This window comes from Oxyura jamaicensis, chromosome 1 (assembly GCF_011077185.1).
Source record: "Oxyura jamaicensis isolate SHBP4307 breed ruddy duck chromosome 1, BPBGC_Ojam_1.0, whole genome shotgun sequence".
Lineage (NCBI taxonomy): Eukaryota > Metazoa > Chordata > Aves > Anseriformes > Anatidae > Oxyura > Oxyura jamaicensis.
In genome coordinates, this window is record NC_048893.1 from 13437835 (window position 1) to 13454093 (window position 16259).

The 16259-nt window shown below is 36.3% G+C and overlaps 1 protein-coding gene across 15 annotated transcripts in view; it reads left to right on the forward strand.

Annotated features, from left to right (window-relative positions):
• KMT2E (lysine methyltransferase 2E (inactive)) overlaps positions 1-16259 on the forward strand; it is a 67970-nt gene that overhangs the window by 27322 nt on the left and 24389 nt on the right. For 13 of the 15 annotated variants that reach the window (XM_035313507.1, XM_035312789.1, XM_035314078.1 and 10 more), the window contains 10 exons: positions 757-837; positions 1622-1680; positions 5768-5940; positions 6958-6996; positions 8753-8965; positions 10342-10472; positions 12080-12197; positions 12333-12442; positions 13353-13614; positions 15528-15626. In XM_035313507.1, coding sequence (XP_035169398.1) covers positions 757-837; positions 1622-1680; positions 5768-5940; positions 6958-6996; positions 8753-8965; positions 10342-10472; positions 12080-12197; positions 12333-12442; positions 13353-13614; positions 15528-15626 — 1285 coding nt within the window. Of the gene's footprint in view, positions 1-756; positions 838-1621; positions 1681-5767; positions 5945-6957; positions 6997-8752; positions 8966-10341; positions 10473-12079; positions 12198-12332; positions 12443-13352; positions 13615-15527; positions 15627-16259 lie in introns of those variants that run through there. The other 2 variants (XM_035314947.1, XM_035315177.1) reach the window with 2 other exon arrangements.

Consider the following 16259-nt stretch of genomic DNA (forward strand, 5'->3'; position numbering starts at 1 on the left):
CTTGTTCATTTTCAATGGTCCTTGATTCTGGTAACCTTTTCTCTTAGTTTGAAATAGAGATGTTCGTTCAGCAGGGGAACTGTAGATTGTCATTGGTTAGGTAGTCTGCTAGTTTTGAAGAAGAGATTTTCTGTAAGGTGCTGGGAGAACTGTGAGAAATTCTCAAGTGATTTTTGTCCCAGTTACTTCTAGTCTTTGGTCTAGCAAGCAGCCTTTCTTGCTTGACCATGGGAGGAAGCAGTTAAAGCTCTTACTGTGTTGTACAACAGTGCTGCCAGTCGTGTGACTTCTGCTCCTACACAGGACTTTGCAGTCACGCAGAAGAATATATGGCGTGGGTGTCATGTTGACATGCAGTGGCTTTGCAGAAATGCTTCAGGAATACATATATACATATATATATATGTATATATATATATATATATAAAAATACATATATGTAGAGAGAGAGAAAATGAATTCCCTTTTCATATTTAAAAAAAATCCTACAAAATAAAACGGCTAAGGAAGCAGAGGCATTGGGAGGCAGCCCCAAGATTAGAATTGCAGAGTGATCTGCAGAATAGAAAGTCAGAAGGCTAGCAGAGGGCTGATGAAGATTGTAATTCAGTAAGTAGTTTTAGGTAGTGTTCAATCTGAGTCAAGATCATGACAGGAGGGTGGGAAGAAAACATATAAAGTGTGTGTATTTACACACACAGAGTCTGTAAAGTTGTACTTAAAATAACCAAAAGGTGGGGTGTGTTTTTTTTGTAGTGTCTGGCAGCACATTGACTGCATGGGAATTGACCGGCAGCATATTCCTGACATATATCTGTGTGAACGTTGTCAACCAAGGTGAGTAGTTCAGATGATTTTGAACTCTAAATAGCTAGAACAAGTAGAGAATAATTAAAAACAAAACAGACACACAAAACAAGTCCTGGAACAACCAACAATTAAAAATGCAGACCATGTGACATTATCTTGAGAATTTTAGATGAAGGAGCTATGTTTCTGATGCAGATGATCCTACCAGTCTGCATTCTCTTGTTCAGTTGGCATTGTTTTACCTCACTAGATGACAGGGTTAAACAATTGAAACACTTACTGACATAGCAATGAGTCATGGATCCTTTCTCAGGCTGGACAATGTGCAGACAATTCATTTTCTTGTTTCATTGCTGTCAAATGCGGAGAACCCATAACAGCAGTGCTTCCAGACCAACTGTGTCCCACCAATATTTCTCATCTTTCATTTTTATGGCCCCATTCCAGTATGCTACAGTGTTCACCTCTAAGGATTTCTTGCTCCGGAATGGGTATTTTTATGCTCCCTCTCAAACCTGAAATCCTATGACATGACCAGGAGGGCATTTAGTTCTATGTGGTAGGTAGATTACACCTGCCGTTAAGAATAGTTGTTATGGGATATAGAGCATAAAATGCTATCTGTTATGTTCAGTTGTAATTCATGGGCCACCTGTCAGTCTTTCTTCTGAGCTACCTATATTTTCATTATGTTTTGAAGTGATTTGAATAACTGCATGTGCCTTGTATTACAGTGAAGTTCTGTTTTAATACTTGGATGTATTGATACATAAGTGTAAAACATGGAGTGAAACATATTGTTTAATTTCAGGAATTTGGATAAAGAAAGGGCAGTGCTGTTACAACAAAGGAAAAGGGAAAATATGTCAGGTAGGTACAGCTTTTAAAAGTTTTTTCTTCAGTAAAGGTTAAAAAATAAATATCAACTGCATAGATGTAAGATTATATACACATTTCTTTGTAATTCTGACAGTCTTCAGTATATAAGGTTCAGTAAATCAATACCTGCTACATGATTATTGTTAATAAGAGCTTTATATTAGAATAGTTAAAGTTCCAAGTATTTTCTTAAAAGATGTCACCACCAGTTCAATTGTGGAATAATTCATTCTGAACATTGTTAAAGTTTCTTAAGAATGAAAGTAGGTTTTACAGTAACAAAAATATTTTGAGTAAGCTACTAAAGATGGATGGGAAAGTTTGAGACTACGTCTGGGATAAGAGAGGGTTGCTAAGTTCACCTCCTTTTGGGGAAAAAATGACTTCATGTTTCTGTCACTTCTTCCTTGACAGTGTAGACTACTTCTATTCTAATAGTAACATGTTAAAACTATTCCATTACTGGCAATACTCCAGTCTCTGATGAAGAATTTCATAATTAAATGAGTTTTAAAACAAAATAGCATAATTTTGAGAGGTAATCCTAACTGATTTGTTGGCTCGATTTGTGTATGTACATAGGTATTTTTGTCAACCAAAAAATTAATAACTTTTTTTTGGTAACCTGATGAAGCAAGGAGCTTTTTAGTCTCTATATTTTATGAAATGAGCTCTACTACCATTTACAGAATGTCAAAGCTCAGCTGACATTAATTTGTCAGGAGTTCTGTCAAGCCATTGTCAAAATGTGTCACGGGTTTGGTTGACAGGTGATAACTTTAAAGCTCTGCAAAAGTCATAACATAGAAGACCATCTAGAACTTAACATGTTTTACTTTCAAATTCTGTCTCAGAAGTGCTAGGGGTTTGTGCACGATGCTTTAGTCAGACATTAATGACTTATGTAGAACACCATCATAATTTCTGGTTTTGTCCGCTTTCATTTTAACAAAACCAAACCTACTTCATAAAGTTTTGGTTGACCTGCTAGATGAATTTAGAACTCAAAAATATTTTCTTGTGACTCCAATAAATATACTTGTTCTATTATGTTATTCATTAAGTGGAATGATATTGTGAGGCTAAATTAGCATTTACATACAGTACACAAAGTCAATGTCTGAGCTATTTAAGTAATCTCTTAGGATTTGTAGTCATACTATTTGATAATTTACTATAAACTTAAGGAAAGAGAAGTAGCCAAAATCTTACACAGGAGCTGAAGAGAGAGAACCTGTTAAGTTAGCATTGAGCTTAATCCTTAATCATTAGTAGTCTTTTAAATCTGCTTTGTGTAGTCGATAGAAAAAGAAAAGACAAATGGTAAATCTTAAGTATCAAAAAGTTTAAATAAATAAGTAAAATAAACCCTTATCCTGTTTAAGCTGTGACTTAGTGCACTGTTAATTAAGTACTAAAAATCACAGTAATTAGAAACTAACATGTTCTCATGTTAACATGCTCTCTGGTTAATTTTCATTCAGCTAATACACTTGCTTGGCTAAATGCACTTTTTGTGTGTTGGTGTTTGATGTAACGTAGTTCAGTCAGGCTTAAAGTAATTCCAGGTATGTTCATATACCATGAGACACTAGTAAAAATGGGCAGTTTCAATAGATGCTGTCAAGTAGAAAGAGCAAAAAAGGCATTGATTCCAATGAATCTGTTAATTACAGTAACAATCAGTTACTGTTAAATCAGTAACATTCTGGTGCTTTCAAATATTTTTATTTGGTATTAAGTTACAGGTTTTAAGAGGCAAGATTGCCTGATCTCTGTGTTCTCTGACTAAAGACGTATACAGAGGTCCAGAGGCTTATATATAATAGGGCTTTTCATTTAGATGTGAGAATACTTTACCATGTAATGGTTTTCATTCTAAAGATTTCTGAAGCGTTGCTGCTATTAGCCATGTTGCATCCAGAGCTAAAAAGTGGGCAGCAAGTAATAGACCAGTTGTTTTACCTCAAGAAAAGAGATTTTAGGAAATGTGTCCCATGATGTGAAAGTGGGTGAGTGTCTTGTGTGCATAGCCACATCGGTTTTCTTCCTTGCAACATTCCTAGTCTGTTGTTCTGGGGCCTGGGGTTGTATAATGTTGCTCTTGTGGATTAGATTGCTTGCTACGGTTCAGTGCACTGCCTTTGTTAAGCACCTAATTTTATCAAGAATGATTTTACTTAAAGATACAGTAGCCAGATGTGTTACTTGTTTGAGGATGTTGCTCCAAGTGGTCTGGTCTTGAAATAGGTGCTGATGAAGGAAGCCACGTGCTGCTTATGGAGAAGAGAGTCTGGGCTCATAATTTTTTGTGAAACTTTGTATCTTGCCTTCCAAGATGCAAAACCTTCACTTAGTGTGCTTTGCTAAGGCTCTTCAAAGTGAAAGCAGGTTAAGTAGGTTAGGAAGGAGTGTTTCAAAACAACTCTGTGTAATTATATGTTTGATTGAGGTAATTACTCTCTTACAGTAAGCTAGAGCACACTGATAGACAACAGTATTGAAATGGTGTTTCGCTGAGGAAGGTGGTGTTCTGTGGGGGCTTTCAGGTTGGTTTTTTTGGTTGGTTGGTTTTGCCTGTGATGTGATGTGTAATTATGCTGTAGGAATTAGTGTATGGAGTACAACACTGATGATTTTAAGGGTGATGATTTTTTGGGGGGGTTTTCATTTCCCAATTGTTGGTTATTCGGCTAGTCGTTAAAATTAGTTTTTGATTAGACATTTCTTCTGTGTGTTTTTTAGTGATAGTTCATAAAATAGTCCCAGTAGAGATGCAAACAAATTAAGATCACCTATAGATATATATATATATGTATATATAATAATACGTGCATAAATATATTCCTACATCAACTTATAGGTAAAGTATAGCTTTGTTTAACAAGCTTAGAAAGAAGAACCAAGATAGTAAAACTGGATTGCTTACTGTTCACAGAGGAATGCTGTGAACAAGAAATTGTGAACAAGAAGTGTGGAAATTTAAGGAATGCTGTGAGCAAGAAAAATCCAGACTAACCAGTAGCTGGATCTCTTTATTTAGAGAAGTTTTCAAGAATAGATAGTACTGTTGAGTGCACTGATAAAGGCAACATCCTTTTGAGCTCAGAAGGAATGTTTTCTCTGCTCTCATCGTAAGTATTTGTAAAGCCTCCCCAGCGTGGTTTCAAAAAGTATTGGTAGTGTGAAATGCTCTGAAGGCAGAATATTTGGAAAGACTGCTAAAATGTGAGAAGTCTGTACTAAGCATACGTGAAGAGCAGTCTCCTATCTATTTGTACCATCTCTCTTCCAATCCTCCCCACACTTGACAGCCTTTCATCTTGACAGAACTAGGGTAATCCTGTTTCAGGTCAGGAAATGTATTTGTCTGACATAAATGCTGATGTATGCTAAACTTCAGACGTTGGCTTTAGGTCTTCGTGTCACAACAGAAAACAAAAATAACAGTTTGTGTACGATCCTGTTTTAACAAGGAAAACAGAGTTCCACTTTTCCCTTCCTTGGGAGCAGCAGAGTGTTATCTTTAGGGGATTTTTTTTTTTTGAGAGAGAAGGCTTTCAGCTACATTGACATATGTGCCCTGAAAAAGGAACTTGACACTAAAAATTTCAGCTGAAGTAGTTGGTTACAACTTGCACATGACTGATTAATAGGCTTTCAAAAGAAATGCTGGGCAGTCATTAATTTTAATCCTCTCTAGGATATCGTCATCAGAGAATCCCAAAGCTGTATTACAAGTAAAGGCCTTATGTAGGTGATGAGGTGACAAGTAATTCTTTTTTTTTTAACCATTTTTTATTTTTATTCTAATTTTGCTTATAATGGAATACTATAAAATAATTCCATTAAAAAAATGAATTTAGTTTGGTATCTTTTTGTTACCTGGCATTGCAAATATCTTCTAACTACTAGCTTTTCACAGATCATGCTGTTAAAACCGTTGGTGAATTTTGTGTATGAGTTCTTGAAACATTTGGCAGTACACATTTTGGGCTTTCAAAGGCAGGTGTAGAGTAGCTGGTAAATGTTCTTTCTATGTTATGTCATTGCTTACAAAATGTTCTTTCTTTTAAAGATGGGGATACCAGCGCAACAGAGAGTGGCGATGAGGTTCCTGTGGAACTATATACTGCTTTTCAACACACACCAACCACAATTACATTAACTGCTACAAGAGTTACAAAGGTCAATGATAAAAAAAGGAAAAAAAGTGGGGAGAAAGAGCAGAACATAGCAAAATGTAAAAAAGTAAGTGAATGTAATTTCTGTTTTTCTGTTATAGCTGTGTGACTTCTCTTACCAAGAGACACTGGTGTTAAAATCCAGGTTATTGTTACTAATATTTTACTACCTGGGTTTAGATTCAAATGTAATATTCTGTTGCAGTACGTGGTACAATCTTCCTGCCTTTTCTGCTCTCCTAAATTAAAGAAAGATGTATTAGCCGTGACTGTTCAATTTTATAATTGAGATAGAATTTGTAAGGAAGAATTGCATTTTGCCAAACTGCTTAATACAGATAGAGGTGAGGCAAAGCAGGCTTCGGATAACCAAAGAATTGTGAATACACTGTAATTCTGTACTTTCTATGTTAAGAACTAAAATACGTGGGATTTCCTAAACTAATGAGTTGCTTTCTGTGATTAAGATTCACTGGCTTGGATGAGAATTTTGTCCTTTAAAACTAGGAACTAGAAATAATATTTCCAAAACCAATACCAATAACTAAGTAAATACTGCCTTTTGAATGAAAGGTTCTGAATATTAATTTTACTACATTGTATTCTACAATGTAGTTTTTGTCTCCCAACATAAGATAATCTAAAGAATGAGATTTTAGAATGAAAATGAATTTTACAGGTTCTCTGTGACCTGCTTTCCCCCCTCCCCTCTTCTGATAAATATTACAGTAAAGGATATGAGCTATTCAGAGACTTAACCTGCTAAGTAAAGGGTGTTCCCTAAGTGAGTTACTCTTTGTTGCATTCTGAAATTCTAGTCATGTTGTAATGTGGGAGAAATATGGGTACATGGACTACTATCACTGAAATCCAATGTGCACTTAGTTTGAAATGCTGATTTTTGTTTTTTTTTTAATATATTTTGTGGGAGATAACCCACTGCCCTGAGATTTGAGTAGCTCATCTGTTTTCGTCTTGCATGTTGAGAATGGTCCACTAAAGAGGAGGTAATTGTTAATAGGTTTCAAATTGCTGAAGAGATTTTGTATTTCCTCCTAAGAAAATAAAAACAATTTTGTTTCAGGCATTTCGAGAAGGATCCAGGAAATCTTCAAGAGTAAAGGTAGTGTGATTTAGTGTTTTGTTTTTGTTTTACACCTTAATTCAGTGTTACTGAATGTATAGTTCCAAGTATACTGTTGATGCTTCATATTATTTAAGTACTAAAATACTCCTAATAATGAGTTATGTAGTTATCATAGTAATCTTAAAGGTATAAAAACCATGTTTTTGTTCTGCAAAGTTAACCAAAATAGTGTAGTGTGAGCTTTTTTTTCTGAGAACACCTGATATTCAAGAGCCAGCGGAGGAATTGGGGCATTTCTGTGCTGTGAAAGGGAACAAAGTTCCCACATGCTTCATCTGAGCTTAGTAACTCCAACTTACCAATAACTGTAAGCAGCAAAAGAATGAAGTGACTATATTGCATTTGAGAGCTAAGCTATAGCATTTCTGCTCTGTCATACATAGGTGTATTCATCTGGTGGGACTCTGTTTGCTAGTGCTAGCATAGTCTCTGTAATGATCAAGTGCTGGCATCGTTTAAGTAATGGTGTTGGGATGTCTGCTTTCTAAGACTAAAATGTTATAGCAGTCTTCAAATTTTCTGTGGGTATATATTCATATATACAGATATACTCATGGTGTGAAAGCTAGATACTTCCCATAGTTTATTCATGCTTGAGATAAATACAAGTAGGACACAACTTAGGCTTAAGATATACCAGATATGACTGCGACTTGCAAGTATGAAGACAAAATAAGGAAATCAGAGAATAAAATCTCAATTCTGTCTTTATGAATTTGGTGTTTGTGTGGTTCTGTTATTTTTTTTAAACTGCATCACTTTGTTACACTGTTTGTATGTATGGTTCCCTTAATGCACAAAATAAATGTTATTAGTAACAGGTAAATCAAAGTACTGAACTACTTGCTGTTTTATGAATGTTTAATAGTGTCTCTGCTCAGGTGGATAGAAAAGGGAGCGTTGGCTGCTGCTGTCCATAAGGAGCACTGGTTGGCTGCAGCCTGGCTGCTGTTTGTGAGGTCTGGAGGTACAATGGTACTTTCTTTGAAAGTGAAAGGACCCGAAGCACCGGAGAAAAAAATTGTTTAGTGAGGAACAGGCAAGGGGAGAAAAATGCTGTGTGCAAAGCCTGTAACATTTGGGTTTGCAGCCTTTGCACCTTATTGTAGTAGTAGAAGGATTTGTAGAGCTTTCTAAGATGTGAAGCAGAAAGATGTAGCATAGCCCTTGAAGCTCAAAGGGGTTTATCAAATCTGTGTGTAATTGAATGGTAGCTGGAGTTCTTTATATTTGCATATGCTCGTAAAGTTGAGTAGAAAGGGAGATTTGACCTCCAGTTCCTGCAGTGTTAGATTCCTGATTCCCAGTTCTGGGAGGAGACAATGTCAGTCTCCATCCTCATCCTGCTAAAAGCCAGAATCCCTGTTGAAAAGGAATGTATTCCTGAACTTGGTCAATGTTTATGAAATTATGCTGTTTATAAAAGGACAAATGTAATGCTATTGAATTCAGTGGAGTGCTCTTAATACAGAAATTTCAATTGTACTTCCCATAGAGTGAACTTTCCCTTCCTGTAGTGGAGGAAAAAGTGCATGCAAAGTACTGTTATGACAACACTCAGTTATTATAGTTGTTATATATAAATTTTAATCAATGGCATACTCTAGCCTTTTATTTCGTAGCATGTTGTAGGCATATTCTGAGTTTCTAGCTTACTAGTGGGAACCTTTCTTTCAATAAATAAATAAAAATCCTAACCTTGTAATAACTGGTTGCTTACTCTAATTTGTAGGGCTCAGCTCCAGAGATCGATCCTGCTGACAGTTCAAACTTTGGATGGGAAACTAAAATCAAGGCATGGATGGATCGTTATGAAGAAGCAAATAACAACCAGTACAGTGAGGGTGTTCAGAGGGAGGCACAAAAAATAGCTCTGAGATTAGGCAATGGAAATGACAAAAAAGAAGTCAGCACCAGCAATCTGATTTTCAAACCTCCAGTAGAGGTAAGGAGCTGTGCCACATTGTGTCATTGTTTGTTGTGTGTTTTTACAATGACAAAGATAACCATTTAGATGCCTTAAAAGTAAATAAGTAAATTAATTCATATTCATTTCCTCTATCTTGTCTCACCAGATCTAAGCATCAGAGTTGTAACAGCTTTTTCAGAGTTTCTAACTGATACTCATACATGCTGTATCACTCTTGGTTATAATAATACTTACATACCAATTTTCATAAAACAGTTAAAATGCTATACTAAACCTGAAACCTGAATTGTTCTATAAAATGTTTGTTATGGAGGGCATAACACGGTAAACTTTCTTGCTACCACTTCTCTGATGTGTAAGGAATATCAGGAATGGTTAGAGCAGAAAGAAGCATTAAAATTGAATATTTTTTCTACTACGTGTATCAACATGTTAATTGCATGTGTTTTTCTTGAGATGTGGTAAGTCTGTTCTGGATTTTTAGATATTCAGATAGAATTTCATTTCCATCATGAAGAGTGTTGCTGATGGTAGGTGGTATCCCAGCACTGATGTTTGACTCTGTACTCTTGTGATCCTGTAATTTCTAGTTTATGAAAAAATTGTGCAATGTCTCTGTCTTTGACATCAGTTAATGATGAGCTTAAAATCAGAGCCATATAACAGACCTTAGCATTTTGTAGCAGAAATCTCAAGGAGTAGTTACTGTAGCAGATTAATAGAAGCATCTTTGCTTCTTTTCCTCAAAGACCATCATGGCATATGGGACAGCCTCCTTAGAGGAATATCCCTGCTTACAGAGCCTTTTGCCTACATAGAGGCTACTTCCTTTTTGATTGACGGTGACAGTTTTGAGAGTTCACTAATTGTCAGGGTATGTATTGGTTTTTAATTAAAAGACATCCTTCCATCTAAAGATACGGAAATAAGAAATTTGCAAACTTTCTCAGGTTTCTTTTTTATTATTTTGATATTTTCCTGTTCTGTTTTTTCCTTGAATGAATCATGGATGTCCTTGTATGTTTGCATGTTCTGTTTTGTTTGAAGGAATTGAAGCCTTTTGAAAGAATTACACAAATGAATGCAGCAATTCGATGTGTGCTGACAGTTAAATGTACTGTGGGATATAATACTTGAATCGTGAGAACATCTGTGTGCTGCGATTTAGCTGTAGTAGAATACAGGGCTAAGACATTTTTTGAATCTAAGTTTATAACTAGTTGCATTGGCATGGGAACAGGATGGTTTGATCAAATTAGTTTGGAGGTTTAATTACAAGAAAATTTTCAGTTCACATAACGGTGTTTGGTGGTTGTGAGAGTATGATCTGCTGTTAATAATTTTCCGCCCACTTTTGCCATTATTTCATAAATTAACTTCTGTCTTTATAGAGTTACGTGCAAAAAAACAAGAAAATTTTAAAAGCTGCCAAAGACTTGCCTCCTGACGCACTTATTATTGAATACAGAGGAAAGTTCATGCTGAGAGAACAATTTGAAGCTAATGGATATTTCTTTAAAAGGTTTGTTTATTTCAGATGTGTTGTAATAAGGTAACTATTAAATGCTCTTTTGCCAAACTTGTGCCTAAGATACAAGTGGGTCTTGATTACCAGTGGTGCCTTGCATTTACTTGCTGTCTGATTAAAAGTAATTGCAGTTGGTATCTGGTGTCCTCCCCTCTCTCCTGGATATCATTATAGCTCTCTTGAGGAAATAGTTTCTTCCTTCTTTGTCCTTATCTGGCTAAAGGATTCCTGTGTTCTCAATCTTGTAGATGTGCACCTTAACCCAGGGATTGACAGGCTCTGCCATCCAAAAGTAATTAGGAAAGTAGTGGTAAAGACTTCTTTTTTGGGAGAGAGATTTTAATTCTTTCAGGCTAAGAACAGAATTAAACACAAGTCAACATGAGCTTTTTAACTGCCACAGTTCTCTAGTTGGTAGGTGTCCTGGTTTCAGTTAGGACAATTATTTTCCCTCCTAGTAGCTGGTAGGGTGCTATGTTTTGGATTAGGATGAGAAGAGTGCTGATAACATGCTAATGTTCTAATTGCTGCAGAGCACTGCTTATACTAAGCCAAGGACTTTTCAGCTTCTCACTCTGTCCTGCCAGCGGGCAGGCTGGGGGTGCAGCAAGAGCTGGGAGGGGACAGACCCAGGACAGCTGACCCAAACTGGCCAAAGGGGTATTCCATACCATCTGACGTCATGCTGAACAATATATAGGGGTGGCTAGCCGGGGTGGGGGGGCCGGCTGCTCGGGGTTGGGCTGGGCATTGGTCAGCGAGCGGGTGGTGAGCAATTGCATTGTGCATCACTTGTTTGTACATATTATTATTATTATCATTATTATTTTCTATCTTAATAAACTGTCTTTATCTCAACTCACAGGCTTCACTTTCCCATTTCTCTCCCCCATCCCAGAGAGGGAGGGGGGAGGGTGAGCGAATGTCTGTGTGGTGTTTAGCTGCCAGCCGGGTTAAACCACAACAGTAGGTTACTGAGCAATGCATGGCTACTTCCTTCTTCCTGCAGATCATTGTCAGTGCTGCCATTAAATGCAGGGACACACTGACCTGGGACATTGCAAGAGGTTTGCTGGAGAAGCGAGTGTAGAGCTGTTGGTTAGTAAAGACAGGAGGGTTCCCAGCACCTGTAGTAGCAGAACTTGAAGTATGTCTTGGCAGAGCGTTTAGATGCCCAGTTCCTTCAAGAAGGCTGGGTGCTCGTGGTACTGCAAGAACTAGGCAGGGGTGAAGTGGTTGTTTTTATTTTTGAGGTGATTCTGTGAGGCACCTACATTTCTACTGGAGTTTCATTTTAGAATCAGTTACAAGAAAAGCTTAAGAAAGATGTAGAATCTTTACCTTGTCTCTTCCATGTTTAGCACTTGTTCCTCCCTTTAAATCCCATGCAGAAGAATTGCATTTAGGGCTGTGACTCAAACTTTCGGTATTCCGAAAACGTATTTTGAGAACATGAAGCTTCAAATACAAATGGGTCATTCTCAGATTAGCCCTCAAATTCAGTGTAGCTTGCCAACACTATTTCACATTAGTTAACTTTGTATCAAATAGGCTGTACTTAGAATTTTTAAATAGCTCTGGTTTTCTTGTCTGCTTTTCAGGCCATACCCATTTGTTTTGTTTTATTCCAAATTCCATGGGCTAGAAATGTGTGTTGATGCAAGGACTTTTGGAAATGAAGCTCGATTTATCAGGCGTTCATGTACACCAAATGCAGAGGTGAGCATATACATGAAGTTAAATTAGGTTTATTTACTTAGATGTCCCGTTCCCCTTGATTTTTTCCAAATGATAATTTGAGCACTTTCTACAATTTCTATAGAACAACAATAAAACTAATGTTCTCTTACATAGGTGAGGCATGTAATTGAAGATGGAACGATTCATCTTTATATTTACTCCATCCATAACATTCCAAAGGGAGCAGAGATTACGATAGCATTTGATTTTGATTATGGAAATTGGTAAGTATTTGAATGACGCCGTTCATTAAATAGCATTTAATGCCTATTAAGCTGTGATGCGTTCAGGGTGACCTTGATTTTTGTATCATTCACTTCTTTGTGTGCATTAACAGTGCAGTGGTCCTCAAGTATTTATTTTTGCAGTGAATAGTGTATGTTTAGGCAGGGTTTCTTCTGTATTTTTATTACTGAATATGTTGCTAATTTTAGCAATATTGTAGTTACCTATTAGTAATGTAGATAACATACAAACTTGGGTGAGTATGAATAAACATGGCCTATGAAAACTTCTCTGTATATAGGTGCCCAATAACATGGGGGGAGTAGAAAAAATCTGGAACTACACAGTAATTGCCCTATTTCAGAGTGGCTTTGTAGTATGTTGGGAAGATGGTGTCTGGAATTTAGCTACAAATAGGTGATTAAGAATGTTTAAAGATACTGAGTGCTTAGCTTGCCTTAAATTCTATAAAATATGTTTTTCTGAATATAACTGCTCCTTTTATGAACTGGAGAAAACTGTAGTAAACAGCTGTTATCTGTAAGAATCACTTTTAAGTGATAATTTCCTTTATTATTTTAGTTTTGCTTACATATAAAAGAGCTGTTATTTAGTCACCTCCTTGAAATCTGATGGCAAAATAAGGCTTTTGAGGCCCATATAGGCCTTATTATAAAGTAAGGTGTGTCATCTCGTATTGATTTCTCTCTGCTAGTAGGAAGTGTTGTAGAGCACTGGTACATCGTGCAGGAACACCTCAGCTAACACCAACTTCAAAAACTGAAGCACTGAGGAGTCTAATTCTATATGTGAAAATTACCAGCTTATATGTTAGTTACAGTTTAAAAAAAAATCTCATTGCTGTACAGCCTAATCAAAATATGCTTTCTTGGATTTATTTACTTGTAGTAAATACAAAGTGGACTGTGCTTGCCTCAAAGAAAATCCTGAATGTCCAGTTCTCAGACGTTCTGAGCCTACCGAAAACATCAATACTGGATATGAAACCAGAAGGAAAAAGGGAAAGAAAGAGAAAGATGTTTCAAGAGAAAAGGAGACTCAAAATCAGAACATCACGTTGGACTGTGAAGGAGGAGCCACCAAAATGAAAATCACAGATAATAAGCAGAGGAAGCTTTCTCCCCTCAGGCTTTCCATTTCTAATAATCAGGTATTGACACAGAAATGATTGGGAAGCAACGCTTTTAAACACAAATACTCTAAAACTCTTGTGTAGTTACTAGAATAATTTTAATAAGTCACTGAAAAAGGGATATGAGGATTTATCAGAAAAAAAAAACAAAAGAATGAATAAGCTGTTTAGGTCTTTTACATTATTCCTAGTTTTACTTATTCTTTGATTAGATTTAAGTATTTTGGTTCCCTTACCAGTTTTGACTAGATATTATTTCCCTCTAAATTTCTTTGTGGATCTCTGATGCAAAAGCCTCATGTCATGCTTTCAGGAGCTCCCAGGTCATCGTGAAATGCAGATAACCAAAAAGCCATGTTACTCAGAAGTGTAATGTATTAAAATAGAGTTTGGAGAGATGGGAGGAAGAAATGTTCTGAAGTTAGTGTGGTAAAGCTACTTGGTAATACCATGGTAGTCAATTATTAGATCTGTCTTTTCTAATGTTAGTATGAAGGAACTAATGAGAGAGATCCATGAAATTAATTATGAACCTAGCTTTGCAGAGCAGCTGTTAAAGAAGTATTTCGCATGAAAGGATTGTTACCTTGGTAACTATCTTTGTTGTTGTAGGGAAAATACAATTTAAACTTTCCTCAAATGTGGTGGCTTGTGATGATGATGATTTAAGGGGAGAGGGGGAGAGTTTTTGTTCTGGGAGGAGAGATTTTCAAGTTTTTCATCTTTTAGCGTCACTAGGAGCAAAGGAAATACAGTGAAAATTATCATATTTTACACCCCCCCCCCCACCCAGTTTTTATAAGACAATCAAATCGTTCTGTGGTTTTAGTATCTACGTCTCTTTAAAATGCTTGGAAGTCCAGAAGGCATGGCATGTGACTGTTAAAAGCGATCTGCAGAATCAATATTTAAACTTTCCAATCTTACATGACTCTTTTTGTTGCTTTTTAACTGGTATTTGGAACCTTCTCCTGGGCTTTTAGCATAGCATACTGCTTTGACAGAGCAGTCACAGGAGAACTCAATGTTTTTTCCAAACTGAACTTAATAAGAATTGTGAGGAGAATAAAGCTGTTAAACTGTGTATATAAATATAGAGGCCCAGTCAGTCAATTGATACCTTCTTTCCTGGGACAAAATATCTCATGTTAAGGTAAAAGAAAGGATATGGGCAAATGTGCTTTAAAGACAAATGCTAAGGAGTTCTGTCTAGTCACCTAATCAAAAGGTAAAATTGCATGTAGGGCTAACAAACTTAACCTTCAAAGCTACTCTTCTGTGTTCTTTTCTCAAACCAAATAACCATTATTAGTTAGCTAAATTTTGTTTCTCTGTGGCATGGCACTGTTATTAAACTGTAGTGAGATTGTAAATGGAAGATGTCACTTCGATGAAATACACTCCGGAGCTGAGAAGAAATTCCATGTAATAGTACGTTAAGTTCTCCTTTTGACATGACAACATTTGTTGTACATCACTATAATGCCCAGGGTTTATTTTTTTTTTTCAACGGATGTATAATGGAAAGCTCCTAATTCTTTAACTTGTTAAGAAGTGGCTAGATCAGTGGCCAGTGTTAGTGCCCAAAAGTTTCTGTTGGACTGCAGGTTTAATTCTAAAAATCTGGGGGGTTGGGAGTGGATGGGTGGCTGGGGACGGGACCCCAAAACTTCAGTAAGATCAGTATGCTTAAGAAAAAAGATACAGATGTGTCTAAGCTCAGATTGAAAAAGATCTAGTCAAGTGGTTATATTTACAGGTTTATGTAAAGGTACAAATAGATGTCAGCTTTTGTACATTTTACCTTGATATATTGGCTTGGTTACTTTTGAAGTAGTGATCTGAGGATTCTTGGTTCTGTGTAGCTTTTAGTATTCCCTAGTTTGCAGGAGTAGTGGAGCTTCTGTAAAGCAGTCATTTCCATCTTTCAGGAGCCAGATTTTATTGATGATATAGAAGAAAAAACTCCCATTAGCAATGAAGTAGAAATGGAATCAGAGGAGCAGATTGCAGAAAGGAAAAGGAAGATGGTAAGTTGGGAAGCAAGTAGCTGCCTAAAGTTGTCACTAAGGCTTAGTGACACCTGCTCTTCCCATGCTAATTGCTGCCTTTCTGTAGGCATTTAGAATCTGAGTATATATGAAGTCAGATCCTTACATGATCTTCAACTTCAAATGCAAGGCTTGCTATTTGAGTGAGAGCATTTCATCTGGCTTGATCATCGCTTTCTCACAAAAATCTGCTTTTATCTTCAAATGTATATAACTTCCTATTGCTTAAAAAAAATGCCTGTAGCAATCAAGTAGAATTGATTTTCTTCACTCCTTATTACTGCACATTATTTTTAATGGCTGTTTTATAGATGGTACTAATTTTTTCTTGAATTCCCAACTTACAAAGCCTCAGAAATCCTAATTTTTACAGATTGATATAGAACAGTGTTATGAGCACTGGTATTATAAAATGTGCTTTTGTGTTGGGCATTCAAAATGTGAGATGCTTCAAACAGATTAAATCAAAATCTTCACCAAGATGCGTAATGCAATACTAGTATTTGGGACATTTAAAATGCTATCTTTTTATTGTTTATGCTCACTTTTTGTATACAATTTTTATTTGGAAAACCTTTTTATTCTAACACTTCACTGTTCATGACTTTAAAA